The sequence below is a fragment of the Hippopotamus amphibius genome, chromosome 9 (assembly GCF_030028045.1).
Source record: "Hippopotamus amphibius kiboko isolate mHipAmp2 chromosome 9, mHipAmp2.hap2, whole genome shotgun sequence".
In the NCBI taxonomy this organism is placed as follows: domain Eukaryota; kingdom Metazoa; phylum Chordata; class Mammalia; order Artiodactyla; family Hippopotamidae; genus Hippopotamus; species Hippopotamus amphibius.
The window spans coordinates 88,758,248-88,777,242 of record NC_080194.1 but is presented as its reverse complement, the minus strand read 5'-3'; the positions used below and the strand labels follow the sequence as shown (position 1 = coordinate 88,777,242).

General features: G+C 37.0%; 1 protein-coding gene across 1 annotated transcript in view; it reads left to right on the top strand.

The window, feature by feature from the left end:
• The window catches only part of TBCEL (tubulin folding cofactor E like), a 69,632-nt gene extending 51,642 nt beyond the window's left edge, over nucleotides 1-17,990 (top strand). Inside the window, exon 8 of the mRNA XM_057748919.1 lies at nucleotides 12,241-17,990. Coding sequence (XP_057604902.1) covers nucleotides 12,241-12,577 — 337 coding nt within the window. The 3' untranslated portion in view covers nucleotides 12,578-17,990. The remainder of the gene's footprint in view (nucleotides 1-12,240) is intronic.
• Nucleotides 17,991-18,995: the final 1,005 nt, after the last annotated feature.

Genomic DNA, 18,995 nt, shown 5'->3' with positions numbered 1-18,995 from the left:
GCTTAGATTGCTTTGAGTAGTATAGCCATTTTAATTATATGTTGTATTCCAATCCATGAACATGGACTGTCTTTCCATTTATTTATGTCTTCATTAATTTCTTTCAACAATGTTTTGTAGTTTTCAGTGTTGTTTTTCTTTTCTTTAAAAAGCCATTGATTTCTGCTTATTTCCTTCCTTTTGCTTAATTTGCTCTTCTTTTTCTAGTTTTTGAGGTAGGAATGTAGATCTTAATTTGAGGGCTTTCCTGATAAACACTGAAGTGCTGTAAACTTCACTCTTGGCACTGCTGGCATCCCACATGTTTTGGTGTGTTATATTTTAATTTTCATTCAGTTCTATGTTTTTAAAAATTATTATTTTTATTTGAGTCTTGACCCACATAGATTATTTAGAAGTTTAATTTCTAAATGTTTAGGAATTTTCCCCTTATTTTTCTGATATTGATTTCTACTTTGGTTCCATTATGGTCAGAAAACATACTTTGTGTAGTATCAATTCTTTTAAATTTGTTAAAGTTTATTTTATGCTCATCTTGGTGATTGTTCAATGGGTGCTTAAAAATTGTGTATTCTGCTGTTGCTGGGTGTGTGTTCTATATGTCACTTAGATACTGTTGATTGATTGTTTTGTTCAGATCTTCTCTATTCTTGCTGATTTTCTGTCTAGTAATTCTGTCCTTTTCTGAAAGGAGATGTGGGTAGCCTTTTGGGTCTGGTTCCTTTTATTTAGCATAAAGCATTTGAGATTCATCTATCTTCTGTGTATCACTAGTGAGATCCTTTTTACTGCTCAGTAGTACACAGTTTAGACATTTATCAGCTGAAGTACATTCTGGTTGTTTACCTTTCTTTGGTAATTTATTAAGAAAGCTATTATAAACACTCACCTGTGGATTTGTGTGTGAACAGGAGTTCTTATTTCTCTTGGGTAAATACCTAGAAGTGAAATTGCTGAGTCATATGGGAAGTGTATGTTTAACTTGTCAGGCTGTTTTCCAAAGTGACTGTACCATTTTGCTTTCCCATCAGCAACATAGGAGAGTTCCTGTTGCTTCACATCCTCACCACCATTTGGTATTTTCAGTTTACTTGTTTCTGTCCTTAATTTTAGCCATTCTAATAGATACTAGTGGTATCTCATTGTGGTTTTAGTTTGTGTTTCCCTAGTGGCTAATGGTATAGAGCATCTTCTCATGAGCTTATTTTCTCTCTAAATACCTTCTTTGGTGAAGTATCTGTTAAAATCCTTTGCCTAATATAACCAGAGAAAACCATAATTCAAAAAGACACATGTACCCCAATGTTCATTGCAGCCCTATTTACAATAGCCAGACATGGAAGCAACCTAAATGTTCGTCAACAGATGAATGGATAAAGAAGATGTACATATATACAATGGAATATTACTCAGCTGTAAAAAGGGACAAAATTGGGACATTTGTAGAGACATGGATGGACCTAGAGACTGTCATACAGAGTGAAGTAAGTCAGAAAGAGAGAGACAAATATCGTATATTAACACACATATGTGGAATCTAGAAAAATGGTACAGATCAACTGGTTTGCAAGGCAGAAATGAAGACACAGTTGCAGAGAACAAACATATGGATACCAAATGGGGGAAGTGGTGGGGGGAGGGGGGGTTTGAATGGGAGATTGGGATTGCCATATATACATTACTAATAAGAAAAAAAATATCAACTTGTACACCTTAAAAAAAATCCTTTGCCCATTTTTGTACTGGGTTGTTTTCTTATTATTGAATTTCGAATGTTCTTTATATAGTCTAGATATATGTCCCTTACCAGACATGTGTTTTGTAAATATTTTATCTCAGTCTGACTTGTTATTTTATTTTTTCTGTTTCTTTCAAATAGCATTGATGACATTCAGCTTACCAATTTTTTTCTTTTATGGATTGTGCTTTTGGTGCTTCATATCATAGAAGTCTTTCACCAACTTAAGATCACAGAGATTTCTTATGTTTTCTAGACATTTTATACTCTTAGGTTTTACATTTAAGTATATTGATTAATTTGAGTTAACTTTTGTATATGGTGTAGGGTATGGTTTAACTTTTTGTTTTGTTTTAATTTTGGCATATGAGTGTCATTGTTCTAGTGGTATTCATTGATAAGATTATCTTTTTTTCTATTTAACTGAGTTTATATCTTTGTTGAAAATCAATCAATCATATCGGTAGGCTCTCTATTTCTGGATTCTCTGTTCTTTTCCATTGATCTATGTGTCTGTCCTTTTGCCAGTATTATGCTGCCTTGATTACTGTAGCTTTAGATTAAGTCTTGGAATCCAGATAGTGTGGATCCTCCAACTTTGAGTTTCTTTTCAAAGTTATTTTGGCTATTCAATTCCTTTGCCTTTACATATCAATATTAGGATAAGCTTGTTGAATTCTAGAAAAAAATTCTTCTGGGATTTGGATTGCGATTGTGTCGAATCTGGTAGAACAATTTGGATAGAATTGACATCTTAATAATATTGAGTCTTTCTGTCCATGAACCAGTATATCTCTACATTAATTTGTTCATGAACCAGGGTAAGTTAAGTTTCCTTTGATTTATTTAAGTAATTGGTGTTTTATATTTTCCAACATAAATCCTGCACACATTCTATTACATTTTTACTTAAGGAGTTCATGTATCTGAGTCCTATTATAAATAGAACTTTTTTTATTTCGATTTTCAATTGTTCATTGCTAGGTATATAAATACAATTGGTTTTTGTATACTGACCTTGTATCCTACAACCTTGCTAGACTTATTAGCTCTAGTAGTTCTTTTGCAAATTCATTGTAGGCAATCATGTTTTTTATGATAAGGCATAATGTATGTCTTCTGTTCCCATCTATATGACTTATCCTTTTTTTTTCATTTTCTTTTTTCCCTCTTCTTTTTCAGCATCTCTTGAGAAATTCATGTAGTTTTTTTATTTAGTGTGCAATTACAGTGAATTATATTAACTGATTTTTTAAAATGTTTAACCAGCTTTAAATTCCCAGGATAAATCTCACTTGGTAAAAATGTATTATCTTCTTATATGTTGGTGGGTTTCACTTGCTCTTATTTTGTTGAGATTTTTGTGTCTGTGTTCATGAGGGATATTGATTTGTAATTTTCTTTTAATGTCTTTGTCTTGTTTTACTACTAGGATAGTGCTGGCCTCATACGATGAGTTTGTGAGTGTTCTTTCCTCTTCTCTTTTCTAAAAACATTTGTGTAGAATTAATATTTCTTTCTTAAATATTTTATAGAAATTATCAATGAGGCCATCTGTGTCTTGTATTTTCTTTTCTGGAGGTTTTAACTGTGATTAAATTTATTTAATAGATATAGCTTGATCCAAGTTATCTGCTCCTTCTTGAATGAGTTTTGGTAATTTGTGTCTTTGAAGGGATTCATCCATCTCATCCTAGTTATTGAATTTATGGGCATAAAGTTGTTCATAATATTCATTTATTACAAAACCTATAGTGTCTGTAGAGTCTGTAGTGATGTCTCCTCATTTAGTCCTGATATTGGTATCTTCTTTTCTTGATCAGTCTGGCTAGAGGTTTATCAAATTCACTAACCTTAAGGACCAGCTTTGTGTTTCATGGGTTTCCTATTGCTTTTCTGCATTCTATTTCACTAATTTCTGCTCATATCTTTATTAGTTTCTTCCTTCTTCTTGCTTTGAGTCTAATTTGCTCATCTTTTTCTAGTTTCTTAACGTGGAACCTTAGATCATTGATTTGAGACCTTTCCCCTTTTATAAACATTTAATTCTATAAATTTCTCTTTAAACACTGTTTTTGCTGAATTCTATAATTTTGATATATTTTAATTTTCATTGAATTTAGAATATTTTCTAATTTTCCTTGTGACTTCCTCTTTGACCCGTGGGTTATTTACAAGTGTGTTGTATATTTTCCAAATTCTTGGGGACTTTCCAGTTATCTTTCTGTTAGTGATTTCTAGTTTAATTTCATTATAGTCAGATAACATACTTTGTATTGTTTCAATTATTTCAAACCTTTTAGAATATGTTTGGGCCTAGAATATGGTCTGGCTTGGTCAGAATTCCATATGCACTAGGGAAAAATTTGTATTCTGATGTTGCTATGAAATGTGTATTAAAAATGGCAGGTCAAGTTTTTACTGTTGGTCAGGTCTTTCTATTGTTGAGAATTTTCTGTCTGCCTGTTCTATCACTTACTGAGAAAGGAGTGCCGAAGTCTCCAAGTATAATTGTGGATTTGTCTGTATCTACTTCCAGTTCTGTCAGTTTTTGCTTCGTTATCTTGAAGCTCTGTTGTTAGATCCGTACACACTGAGGATTGTTATGTCTTCCTGTTTGAGCTTACCTTTCCCTGTCTGATGGTTTCTGCAGTTATCTCTAACCAGCTCCCAAAACTCCTGGTCTAGAACCAGCTCTTATAATGGATTTTGGAGACCCTATCCCACTGATTATAGAGTTAGTGTAAATCTAGTCACCTAAGCAGCAGGTGATTTGAGTCAGTTCCTGTTGGTAGAGCTATCTTTTTACTTCTTTTACCTAGACCCATTGCTCAAAAGAGGTAGCCCGAGGCAGTGAATCTAAAGCTGTTTTTTGCCTCCTTATTTCATGTCCAGCCTCATATCACCCTAACCCTACCCCTGCTTCAGGCAGTGAACCTGGCTTGAGTTCCTCTCTCTCCCATGGAATACTTTTAAGCTTCTTTGCCTAATAGGAACTTAACTCCTGACTACTACTGCCTGCTTTGGACTTGGAGTCCAGTGGTCCTGTGATTTCAGTTGTATGCTTTGTATTTCTACTCAGTTTCTGGTCCATGGAGATACCTGTTATTTTTGAGCCTAGGTATGTCTTCTTGCAGTTTAACCCTTTTACATTTTATCCACTTTACTCCATATTGGGAGCAGAAATGCATTAAAATATGAACTTATGGAGCCATTTTGATCCAGGTTTTAACCATATTGATAAACATAGATAAAAATAATTATTTTAACTGCCATATGGTATTCTATTATATGACTAGGTGTCTTTATCCATTTACTAGGCAATTTTGACAGCACTTGAATTTAAGAAATAGTGAGTTGAAATAAAAATCTGTGACTTAAGCCTTGATGAATACCTATATGGAAAATACTAAGTTCAGTCCCAGGAGCTTTGCTATGCATGAAAGATGAGAATAAATAATTCTAGATGTAGGCGAAACACAGAAGCCTGAGGGAGACGAGTGGGAGCCTGGCTTCACCTGCGTGAAGGGATGAGCTCTGTGGTGGAAGGTCACGACGAGTGAAGGGAAGAGAGTCTGGGGGGCACTCTGGGCGCTGCCCAGGTGCAGAGGGTAAAAGGAGTACGTGTGCAAGAGACTGGAAGGGGGGCACTTGAAATGTAGAAAGGAGAAGAGGATTTCTATAAAAGTATGCATTGTTGCAGCAAACCATTGATATGCTGAGACCTGAGAAAGAATGATGGTCTGAGAACTTCCACCCTTCCATTCACTAACTATTAGACCTGAGACTCACAAACTCGATTACTATATCCATAAAATATGTACTAGATGATCTCTACGATCCTTTCTGCCTCTGAAATGCGATGTTTATGTGTTTTAATAAGTAAGATATTGGTGACCTTGAGGAAACTTTCAGTAGAGGGTAAAATCCCAGCTGTAGAATGCTAGGGAGATTTCTTTGATATGCCATCATATGGTACCATATCAAAAAGAGAGAAAGCATACCATACAAGAGAGATTAAATAACAGCAATCAGATGTTTGAAATGTATTTTGAATCCTTCGTAACGCCTTGGGAAACAAAGTAAACTACGTGAATGTTTTTCTTCTAGTTATACTTAATGATTTGATCCAAGCGGGTGAACCATAAGAGATTTTTCATGTTTTATGTATTGCCTTCCTTAAAGAGAGAGATGTATGTATTAGGGATTTATTTTGGAGTAAAATAGTTTTATTTAGAATAAAGACTCCTGTTGATTCAGTATGGGTCTGCATTTGAGAATCAATAGAGTAATAGAATTGTTAGTTAAAGACTACTATAGGCCACCTCTGAGCACACCTCTAGGTAGTTGTAAGGGATAGATGGAGCGCTTCTGGGATACTCATAATCCCATTGTGGTGTATATACCTGCGTGAGATATCAATCCCATCATTTTTCTCTAGGATGCTCCTTGAAATCGTGAGCTGCTTCTTTTATGGATTTGGAGCCATGAGGTCCAAATGTGGGAGCTTTCTGCCAGCTCAAAGCCTTTGGTTCTTGGCATCCTTTAGTCTTCCAGGTTCCTAAAAATTATGTAAAATATTTAATGTTCATATTATTTAGTTAGGATAATTTTTAAGACGGCTTAGAGCTGAAAACGAGTTAAACTTTTGTCTCTATCTATCTTTGGGTTTTAGATTTTGTCATAAATTCACCCTCAGACTAAGACTTATGGTAGGAACCTTCAGTCTTTTTCAGGTAGTGTGCCAAGTCTTTATTCTAGCTTCATAGGCCTGTGACTGAACTGTGATTGAGGAACTGCTCACAGCTAACTTGGGAATCAAGAGTGAAAATGGTCAATGAGAGGAAGGGGCATACCTCTCCCGACCTGACCATCATGCTCGTGTGTCTGTCACCACATTAGGCAGGTGTGCCATGGACCGGGGCGCCTATGTGTGAAGGCTTACTTGCGTGCACTGGGAGTGGAGCTGCCCTAGCCCAGCTCCAGAAGCAAGGCTTCGTTCTGCAGTCCTCCCTTTGGCAGTGCCATCTTCAACCCCACTTTACCAGTTGCCTGATTTCTAACTGCTTACTTATTCAGAGGCCCTTAAAGTTGAAAGAAGCTTTTCTCTCCGTGGGTGTTTTTATTTAATAGGAAGCAAAAAAGGCACAATGCCAGTTTGCCTGTGGGTAGTGCTCTTCACAAGGTTGCAGCAGCATTTGGTTTCCATTTATCATTCTCAGTTGCCCATGTGGTCATGCTGGCCTTTATGCTGTGTGTAGTAAATTTTGTTTCTCTTGTGATTGGTCATTTCCCGTTAGGAAGTCATGGGGGAATGGTATTCAGAATTTCTGAACACAAACACAGTACAATATGTATTACATTTTAGCATTTGCTTATGGCAGTACATCCTTGTCAATAATATCTTACAAGGTAGACTTGTAGCATTTTGCCCACTTCAGAAGTGAGACTTATAAGTATTAAATACAATTTAATAATCAGATAGAAGTACTGATTGGTAGAATATAAATCGAGACCATTAGTTTTGAAGATTGCTTAGTCATCAGAAATCATTTACCGTTTAAAATTATAGCTTTGGGAAGAAAAAAACCATTTACCTCTTAAGACTATAGCTTTGGGGCTGATGCTAAGAAAAGCTCAGATAACACAGAGTATGCAGATGTAGTTCAAACATAGTTTAGATGAACTTTTGAATAATGAACAAAATACCTAAGCTGAAAGAAATTGGTTTTTAAAATGTACTGGGCATTTTGTAAAATCATGATTTCTTGTATCTACTGATTTTGCCTGCTTAAAGGTAATCCAAAATAAGATACTTAGGAGTAAATATATTATCTTAAAATCATGATTTTTACTTATATAACTTTTAGGGGAACATATTCAGTGTATGTAGTGAGTTACAGTGAGTCACAACTCTAATACGGTTTTCTTCATTTTTATAGCATAAAGAGTGAATATTTGTCATACTAGTCCATATCCAAACTTTTATCCATATACAAAACTCTGCTGGCTTCACCTGAAAATTACTAAATAAACATTGCTTTTAAGATTAAATAAGTGGAAAGCAGGTAGAGGAAGTGGCAATGTTGATGGCACAAAGTAAGTTTGGAAAGTTATTTAGGAACCAGATCATGAAGGGCCTTTTATAATCAATGTATTAGTTTTCTACTGCTACTGTAACTAATTGCCATAAACTTAGTGGCTTAAAGCAACATCTACTTATTATGTTACAGTTTTTATGTGTCAAAAGTGTGGACCCAGGATGGCTTAACTGTGTTCTCTACTTAGGGCCTGACAAGGCCAAAATCAAGGGGTCAACAGGGCTGTGTTCCTTATTGGAGGCTCTGGAGAACAGTCACCTTGCAGGCTTGTTCAGGATGGTGGCAGAACTCTGTTGCTTCTCATGCTTTCCATGTGGCCCCTTCATCTTCAAGCCAGCAGTGGTATGTCAAGTTCTCCTCATGCTTGCAATCTCTCAGACTTCCTTTTCTACTGCTAGCTGGAGAAGCTTCCCTGCTTTTAGGGGCTCACATGATTAGGTTACGCTCATCCAGTTAATCTCCCCATCTTAGGGTCAGCTGTGCCATATAACATGCTGTGTTCTTGAGAATAACACCAGGGAATGGAGCTCTTCAAGGGACCAAAGTTTTGCCTACCACAATCATATTAAAGAGTTAGGGTTTTGTTCTGATGGGTCTTGTGTGATTTTAAGTAGAGGAGTGTTGTGGTCAAATTTGTGTTTTATGACAATGACTTTGGCTATAATATAGACAAGGGCCAATTGGGGCCACTCTGAAGTCTTGGGAAACCATTTGAAGGAGTATCATTTGAAATTCAGTTATAGATAACAGAAACCACAAACTAGCTATTTTAAGAACGGGATTTAATATGGGGAATAAGGTGCTTACAAAATCTTTGGAAGGGCTGCCTCCCTAGGATTTTCTCTAGAGTGGTACCCAGAACTAGCCCACCCCGGGCACTGCTACCTCCACTAGCATCAGATAAGGGGAGACTCAGGAAGCTGCTGTCCCTGGTGTTGGATCACACCACCTTAGCTGTGATCTGGAAACCGGCACGCTGCTGCCTGTGACTCCAGGAACACACTGCTTGAACCACAATCTGGTAATTAGGAAGCCTCTACCCAAGTTGTTCCCACTCCATGTCTGCTAGATCCACTATGTCTCTCCCCAGGGCTGTTGAATGAGATTGATGAAAGTTAAATCTCACCTGCAAAGGTGTGTGGTAAATGCAGTTTTTAGCTTTCTAGTATAGAAAGGCATTGTAGGAGTTTGGAATAAATACTGAGGAAACTCATCCAGCTTATGCATCCAAAGAAAGCTGTAGCCACCCAGGTTATTAATGGTAGTGGCTTGAATTTATAAGACAAATGGGCAAGAGAGATGCAGATGGATTCATGAAATATTTAGGAATAGAATTAATATGACATGGCAATTGATTGAGTGGGAGAAGTGGAGACGAGAAATAGGAAGGAATTAGGATGACTGTTCAGTTTCTGGCGAGGTTAATTAGATAGTTTCTGGTGCCATGTGCTGAGATAAGGAAGATTAGAAGGGAAGATGGTTGGGGAGTAACAATGAATTATTTCTGTACATGTTGATTTTGAGAAACTATAAGACCTTAGAGTGTCCTAATTTATAGGTCATTTAATTTGTAGACTTGACCAGTTGTAACAAATAGGCTAGTTTCTGCACATGGACCATAATTTTGTGTACAAATATGTTTATGCTTGAGATAAATTCAGTTGACTATAGTGTCGAGTATAAATAAGTCTAAGATTATATAGTTATTATTTTAAACTTTAGTTTTATATTTGAACAGATTCAGGGCTTAACACTAGTTCTTTAAAATCATTGTCAAGTAGTGTTTTTCTTTTTCAGAAGGACTCATGGGTGCCCTATTCCCTAAGTTCTTGTTTCAGAATATTTGCTTGTTAAATTCATTTCTGAAGAAGAAACTTGGTGAGGTATGATATTCCTGGGTCATACTTTCTAATTTACGTATTTGGTAGGTAATGTATTATTCTGCTCCTCAATTTCTTTCACTGATGCTGAAATCTCCCTTTTCATCTCATTCTGCTGTTTATCATTTGTCTTTGAGCCCCTGCTTTATTATATTTATGCACTTATCAGAAAGACCTTAGAGTATTTGTGGGGCATTTTCTTTTCATTCAGTTATGTTTTCTTTCAGATTGAGTTCTGCCTCTGCCTTTTACTTACGTGTTTCTCTTTTATTCCTTTTGCTGTGGTATGTGCTTAGTTGCCATTTTGTGTCTTATCATCTTGCTTATGCTTAAAAGTGGATACCTCTGTCTAGCCCATGTCTTTACTGAAAGACAGTATAAGCACATTCCTTGACCCTTTTGCCATTGTTCCATTTTGTCCCTCCTGGGCAGAGTTTGAGAGTGTGGGGTATTACAATTCTATCTACTTTTCTGTAGCCTGAAGGGAAAATATCTGTAGAATTGGGTTCAGCTTATTTGACCCCTGGGTTCTATTGTCTTTCCCAAGATTTTGTTAAATTATCACAACCTAGCTTCACTTACTTAAAGGTATATGCTTACAGACTGGGTGAAGGAAAGATACCTTTGGACTTTGAATATTTCACTTTTTCAGTTTGGAACCTTAGAAAATTTCAAGTCCTGGTAGTTTTGATTTTTGTTTGTGTGGACTTTTTTATTTTGTTTTGTTTGCCATTGCCAAGATCCTGACATCCTGGCCAGGGGATGTAGAGACTTCTGATCAGTAAGGTGTTTCCTCAGCCTTCCTCCCAGCTGACTCCTTACCCCTAGCCCAGTTTGCTCTAAATCAGGAAGTATTGGTCAGTACGCTCAGGACTTTTTTTTCCTTACCTTCTTTCTCCATAATGGCTTCTGGGGGGTGAGTTAGGATCCTTGCTTAACAGAACCACATGGTACAGAGCTTTTGGTTCCTTTTAACAAGTTATGGCAATAACGTTGTTTCCTCTTTTCCTGTGTTAGTTGCTGCTGGTAATGTTTTACCCTTTAAAAAAATACTATTTGGGGCTCAGTTCCTGGGAGAAGAAGATTCTATAATCTGCTTCATCATACCACAACCTTCCCCAAGAAGTCCCACCTAAGTAGATGTCAGTCATATGTTTTCTAAGGGGTGCGTGTGTTTTAATAATGTAAGTCCCAGACAGCAGGAATCTAATGTTAATACTTTTTATTTGTGTATGAACTTAGAATTTACAAAGTGCTTATTCATCTGCTACTTTATATGATTCTTATGACTGTCTTATCAGGTATGAAGGGAAGACCTATTATCCCAATTTTACTAGTGAGGAATCTGAGATCCAAAAAGACAGAGTGAGTTGCTAAGTCTCACCGCTAATTATAAGATGGAGTCAAGCCTGAAGTCAGGCTTCCTGACTCCAAGGCCAGTGCTCTCTTACCATGCCTGGTACTCCCCTTCATGGACATGATTACCTCCATCCCTGACCCCAGATGTCTTACTACAGCTTCTGTGTTCCTGGCAGCCCTATCATCACACTGATTTAACCGAGTTAAAGCCAAAAGTAGGGTGGGGAACGTGGGGGAGTAATCTTACGACCATTGCATCCTGATCCAGAATTAACCTCAGTATATCTCTGTTATAGTAAAGCTAATATTAGATCTTTTCAGCATTTTTCCCCTCTCTGGTTTGTAGGAAACTGCTCAGCTTTCTCAACAAAATCAAACCTAGATCCTCCAAGGCTGGCAGTGGAGACAAGATTTTCCACATGGGAAACTTGCCCTCCAGGGCCCTCGTCTCACCTCTATAATTCACTTTCCTCTTGGTGTCTTGGGCTGTTTATTCCTGCCTTGACCAAGGAACTTGTATCCCTCATTTACCACTTTTTTGCAAGAACGTATTCTTGACTCTTCCACAAACTCCTCGTATTACAGTCAACTAAACTAGGCTGAACATTCAGACAAAGCATCGTTGAAAAAGCTGAGTTAATAGCTTGCATGCAACTAGATGTTTTCGTTTGTAAGCTGTGGCTTCTGCAGGGTCAGAAACCGCTGGCCTCCGCCCGTCTTCCCATCTGTTAACAAGGAGCACGTGCTCAGACACCTGCCTGCCTCAATGGCGACGTCCAGGCACACGGGTTCTACAGGAGATTAGGCTTCTCTCTATAATCTTTGCAGTGTCTGTTTTTCTAGTTCTCCTTTCCTCTCTATGCCGATTCTTATATAATGATCAGCAGCAGGCATGTTGGCCATCTTTAGGAGACACTCTTCCCCTATCCACAGGGATGGGGTTTAACTGTGGCCTCAAAAGAGGAACCATTTCAGATCACAGATTCCACAATAGTCACCCGAGAGATAGATAGTTAGGTAAATAGATATAATATTAGACTAGAATATTAGAAAGATGTTGAGAATAACAGTGTAGTTTCCCTGTAGTTCTGAAGAAGTCAGTAGCTCATGCATGAATGGCTTAAGCTGTCATCGTTTTGTTTTGTTTTTTTTATCCTTCTAGGTATCATGAACTAATCACAAAATATGGGAAGCTGGAGCCTTTGGCAGAAGTGGACCTGAGACCCCAGAGCAGTGCGAAAGTAGAAGTCCACTTTAACGACCAGGTGGAAGAAATGAGCATTCGTCTGGACCAAACAGTTGCAGAACTAAAGAAACAATTAAAAACTCTAGTGCAGTTACCCACTAGCAACATGCTTCTCTACTATTTTGACCACGAAGCACCCTTTGGCCCAGAGGAAATGAAGTACAGCTCTCGAGCCTTGCATTCTTTTGGCATTAGGGATGGAGACAAAATTTTTGTGGAATCCAAAACAAAATCACCTCCACCAGCCTTGTGAGAACACACACCTTAGGACTCGCAGGGCATTTGTTCCCATGAGGTTTTCTTCAGGAGGGAGAAGGTTGTTTTATTTTGTTTTGTTTTGTTTTGTTCTGTTTTTGTTTTATTTAGGTTTTAGGGGGGTTTTGTATATTTCCCCCTAGAATGGGTAGGGGGCTGTTTTTGGTATTTTCTACCACAGATTCCTTTGGCTCCGCCACCAGAGTTGGCCACATTTCCAGTTTCTGTGCCCTCTCTCATGAGAGATGACTAGGCAGCCACCAGCTTCGTGCTGTGTTCACTGGACCTGTCCACCACTTGGTCCTCAGGACCACTTAGGTGTACTTGTGATGATGGCATGAACAGTATGTCCCCTCAGAAGTGTATCTTGCACTTAAATCAGGAAACAAGGAATCTTTCCAGGAAGGGCCAACACATCTCTCTCCCAGTTCCTTCTTTTCCCCCTCCCTCTCTCTCCTTTCCTTCTTGGGTTCAGTTTTTCATTTTGACTTGTGTCCACACATGTTTACCTAATAGTTTTATTCTTCCCATAATTAACTTATTTTTCAACTTCGGTAACTTTTTTCTTCTTTTCTCCCTTTTGAAATAATTTCAAGTGTTTCAAGCATTTGTCAACCTGATTCTGATCTCAGGTACTCGGTTAGAACCTATAGCTCTGTTCGGGTCTGGAAGAAAAGTAGATGAAGTGTTAAAACTCCAGGAACACTGGCTGTTGTTCTGGAAGCACAGGCACAGCAGTCTGTTCACTTTGTAACTGTCTCAATTTTCATGTTCCTCCCCCAGTATATCAACCATCACTGACATGAAATACGTCAAATTCCAGAGTTCTTTGCGCTTTGCTTTTTGAATGTCTTTCTGCATATCTATCTTTTTCATTACTTTAAACTATTGGGAATGGAGGCCTGACTTTATGAAGAATCCAATAGTGCAATGGATGTACGTGCCAGGAGAGCTAAGGACTAGCTCTCTGTAGTGTGTGTGAGGGAGCCAAGTGAGGGGAGTAGGGGAGAAAGAGTATTGTGACTTTCCTGCCTGTCATCATTTGAAGCCTTTGCTCTTGCACTTTTCATTCGAAGTGGGGAATTTTAATCAAAGGGAGCTTTGCTTCCCAGTTCTTCCCTGGGATTTTGTGATGTCATACGTGAACAGTTCTTTTTGTTTTCCATTTCAGTTTAGTTGCCCCTACAGAACACCTCTGACTAATCTCCGAGTAAAGTATAAGTGTGAAAACTTCAGATTTGCCTCCAAGTCATATTTTTTGCAGAAGCATATTTAAAGCATTTTGCTTTAAAAGGTAGTCCTAGCTGCTCTGAAATCCTTTCGTTTGTTCTCCTGTTCATTTGTTAAGCAGTGTAATCTTTTTCTTTAATATATGTCTTTCTGGATCCACCATGTTTACAGGTGGGGAGACTTGAGAACAACTTAGCGCAACCGGGGCAGAAAATGTGCACATGAAGTATTTTTCAAAGAATGTAATTGTTACCGGATTGCTTTTGACCTTTTGACCTTTGTTACATGATTCCATTCCTCCTACAAATTCCTTAGTTTCTTATGAAATTTTTAGGTGACTCTTGTAAACTCTTCACAGATGAAGAGTTGTGTCTATTATCGCTAGTTTTTAAATTGTCCTATGCCATGGTAGCAGATGTTTACTCTCTTAATGCACTTCAGGTTCAGTATCTGTAAAGCCTTTGACCCAGGCCTGCTGAGTCAAATCTACATTCACTGTAACATTAAAAGTGGAAACCAAAGGGTTTGAGGAAGATGAATGAGGCCTGCTCTCCTTCTGCTGCAGACTTTATCTTTCAAAAATCGTAAAAATGAGTGATGGAGATCCAGGCTGGGTATAGACAAGAATAATTATTTTGCAATCACATTTTCCTGACAGGTTTTTGGAAGTGGGAAAAAAGTGTGGCAACAGTGTCATGAAGATTAAAACTGTGGGTGCTTTGTGTACGTGAGCATGAGTGCAGACGAGTGTGAGAGAGAAGCAGTGTAATTGAGCCCGTTGCTTTTGTCAGCCCGGGAAACAGATGCCCTCTTATTTTTTGAGGTTGTATGACCCCCAGCTGTCCCACAGCAGAAAGCAGAGTGAACACTCATGCTTTAATCATCAGTGGAATGGTGACAATTAATAAGATATTTTATATATGACAAAGTTTTATGAAATGCTTTTTTACTATCAGAGACCTGTTCCTTCTGCTGTTACAGAACACAATGCCCATCAGCTGCAGGCATAATTCTCCGATTACACAGTTGCATGTCAGGGGGACTTCTCATTTAATTCAGCAGCCGTGGGTATTTTTAGGGCATTGTAATTGATGATTTTAATAATTGCTAAATGATTTTTGATTGAGACAAGATCTAATGCAATTACCGGTCCTTTAGCGTTCCAGAACAGAAGTAAATGAGAAAAGCTGTTTGAGCATGTATACGTGTAGACTTATTTGGGTGGCTGAGTAAAGATGCTGCTTTTGAAATAAAATTGGTGCTGTGTAGACACTTGTAACATTATTTTTATAACAGGCCAAAAAAGGAGAGGAGAGACCATGGATTTTTTAGTCTGCAAGTTATGCATAATTGATTATAGTTTATCTGTATTTTAATGTTAACTTCATCTAGATTCAGTGGGAGCATATTATTGACATTTATGAGGCAAAATTCTGTCATAGCCAGTATTATAGAAATGTTGCTACAGGCGCAAGTGTATAGAACATATCTTTTCTAAAACAGAAATTCTTTTCAGTTGTGAAAAAGGAAAGAAGTAATAAAAGAAAGCCAAGTCGAAACCAAGGCATCCTTTTCACGTGGGCATGTAGCTGCTGTGGAAATCAATTTTTGAATTTGAATTGTTGAAATATCTCAGATTACTTTAAAGGAAAAAAAAAAGTTCAGAGTCATTTATCTTTTTTTTTTATTATTGAAAGTTTCTGTTTCTGCAACCTATTACCACCATGGCCATAAATACATAAGAAAGCAGCGGGTATTGTATAATATCTTAGGATATTATATAATCCATGTTCCTTTAAGACCTTTTAGGGAAAATAAGCCCAAAACATGAGCTTTGTATAACAGAGCCGAATGTTATGATGCTATGTTTTAAAAGTTTGTTTACTTAAAAAAAAAAAGTTCAATTCTAACCAGATGTTTCAGCTGTGTTGCTAAATTAGCAGTGTTATGAACAGGGAAGACTTGTTGCACAGAGAACTGTCAGCATTCGAGGCATGCTGGTGATAGCTTGTGCATGTGTGAGGGTGGCTTGCTCCATGGCAGGTGCTGGGCCCCAGGGCAAATAAAACAGAATAGTAGATAGTTCTAAGCAATGTCATTTCTGTTTATGAATTTTATTTTCTCCTCGTTTCATGTTAGATTGAAAATGCAAACAAACTGCTTTCAAGAACACCCAGAAGGTCTCTGTGTTACCAGGTGTATTGTGAACACTCTATTTTTCATAGGTGCTTCCTTCAAATATATGTCCATTGTAGTGATGGAGAGGGACTGGACTCTCTCAGGCTCTTTACTTGCCAGTTGTCTCCTGCAGTTAATGGAAATATATATTTTATTTTAGAATATAATTTAAACATGAAGGTCTATTCTTTGCACTTTTTATTAATATATATATAGAGAGATAATCTTTAAAAAAAATTAAAAATCCAAGTCCACTTTCTCTTTGTGTTCTGACTTTTTTTCTGGAGTTGTGGGGTCAAGGTACCTGTTTGTTTGCTTTTATACAGCAAAAAGTTGACATCAGTGCTGTGATTGAGTCCTCTCAGGAACTGGCCTAAACTGGTAAGAGTTTGACCAGCTTAACAAATTTAGTTGGCATTTTGCCAAAGTTAGAAATTAAAACCACAAAACAAAGATTCACAGGAAATATGTTATTGCTTTTTTGTTAGCAAAGTTTTATACTTCTAACATGCTCTTTTAAGGATAAAAACCCACCTTTGAGGTATTTGGCATCCCCTTTTTTGAGTAAGAATCTCATTATGATGAATTAAAAATTTGTGACATTTTTTCAAGTGACGTTTCTTTCCTTTGAAAAATAACTTTCTGTAAGAATTAGGGTTTGGGACACTTGAACCGTATCTGCTTATCAGTAATTTCCTGGTAATAGGTTATGAATGAACCTTATACCAAGAATTAAGGTCTAAGAATTACATATACTTTATAACTGTATTTAGAAGACAGAATCTATTAAATTCTTTCTCAGTTCTTCAGAAGTACGTAAGTATCATGATCTGTTTAAATTTAAGATTGTTTCTACCTCTTATTCAAATTTCAAAAAATATAGTTTTAACCTCTATGCTAAGTTCTATTTAACTAATATTTATTAAGAGCTTCTCTGAGTTCTTGCAAGGTAGGCATGTCAGGACACCCAATACCCACTGGACTGAAAAATGGTATAATTTCCACCAGTTGTTAGGATGCATATAAAACAAGAAGGTTAACCTTTGAAGTCACATTTGTCTTTCCAGCTCTTCCCTGGAAAAGAAGTTATCTGTGTTTCCAACTTAGACTTAGGATTTCAGGATTCAAATTTAGCCAGATAACTTCTAAAACACATAGGTCATGATAGATATTAACATGAGTCATTTCATCTAGTTTTAAGTTTTTAATATAACTAAGATTTAGGAATTGAGTTAATACATGAAAAGGAGAGCATACCATATTATATCTCCTTAAAATATAATGAATTTCTGAATCCTTTTCCTTCAAATATTTGAAAATAACACTAAAAAGTTTAGGGTTTTTTTTTAACACACTGATCTATTAAAATGTTCAAATATACATATTTGCCTAGACATACGAGTATAATACATGTGAACATCTTATGCTTTTCTTCAGTGTGGTTTAGGCACCCAAGCAATTTGCTTGCATTCTATTTTGAGGCACACATATTAAGAGTGGCATAACAAACAAGGGGATTATGTTGAGGCAAACAAGAGGGAGATGAGACAAAAGCAGATGGAGTTGCTGGTTGTGTGAATCAGTGCCAGGGATCCAGGCTTACGATGTTCATTCTCATGTCTCTTCTAAACACTAACAATGTTAGTGTTGGTGTATTATCAGCCAGGGCCCAGTCGAGATGCTCTACCTACATTAAACACTTTTGGTGTTTGCGACATCCCTATGGTTCAGTACCATTAATTATCTGCATCTTCTCACGCGGGAGGCACAGATAGGTTAAGTAACTTTCCAGAAGTCACACCATTGATAAATGACAGCAGAGCCAGGATTCAAACCCAAGCAATTTGGCTGCAGTTGACAGCTGTACTATAGTACTTGCCACTAAAGTTCTCCTCCATAGCCCTCCACACTCACACCATTATTGTTAGTCTTTATGTTTCTCTAAAACACTAAAATGAAATGTTCCTCAATATTCATTTGCTAAATTGATTTGCTCTGTAACAAAATCACTGATGTGGCTGATGGCTCTAAATCCAAATTGGAACTTGTCCTCCTGCCACTTCCAGAATTGTGACACTGTGGGAGGAGCTATATTAGACACTTGTCATGGGTGCTATTGACAAGAATAAATGAGCCTGCAATACATCGGTCATTTGGTTTTCAACCTAAGAACATTCTAGAGCTTTACACTTTGTTTTAGAGAACAACCAAAGGTGAGACAGGTCACTCAGTTTTGACTCAGACTTTTATGAAGGAGGCATCCATGTTCAAGTGAACTTAAACTTGGTATTTATAGGGGGCGGAGAAAAAGTAGGTAATCTAATGGAGCCTGTATCACGGGTTTTGCTATGGGAAAGGATGAGGCTATCACTGTTATTGTTCCTCTTTAAAATTCAAGACAAAGCCTTGTGAGGAATGTGAATATTGCTTACAAAATAGAGGAGGCAGGTTATCTATTACGGTCTGTGAGATCTAGATAAAAAAATTACTATGCAATTTCAGTTTACTGAGTCTTTCACAGACTCTTCATCCTTGAATGCTTCTTAGTCACTATAAGTAATACAATTAAAGTGTTAAATAAATAAGAATGGGAATAAGAGGCGGCAGACATTAAACAATACAGATGAAAGAGAAAGAAAAAATGTTTTCTGAACCACTTGATACATTTGAGGGCAGATGTAAGCTTTATTCCACTATTAGAGAATATAACTAGGACATTATGAATTACTTTATGTTAAAATTTTGTTTGGTTTATAGTTCAATTTGTTTACAAAAAGACATCTTTAAAAACCATTTATATTGTAGTTCATTTTAAATAGAAAACATTCACATGATTCAAAAATCAAACAACATAAAGAAAGTCTACACTGGAAAATTCCACTCTAACCCCTGTACTCCATCTTTTATTAGTTTCTTGTGTGTCTTCGCAGAGTTAACACAAAAAAATAGCAAATGAGAATATGTATTCTTATTGATCCCTTTTTATACAGCAAAGTTAGTCTATTATA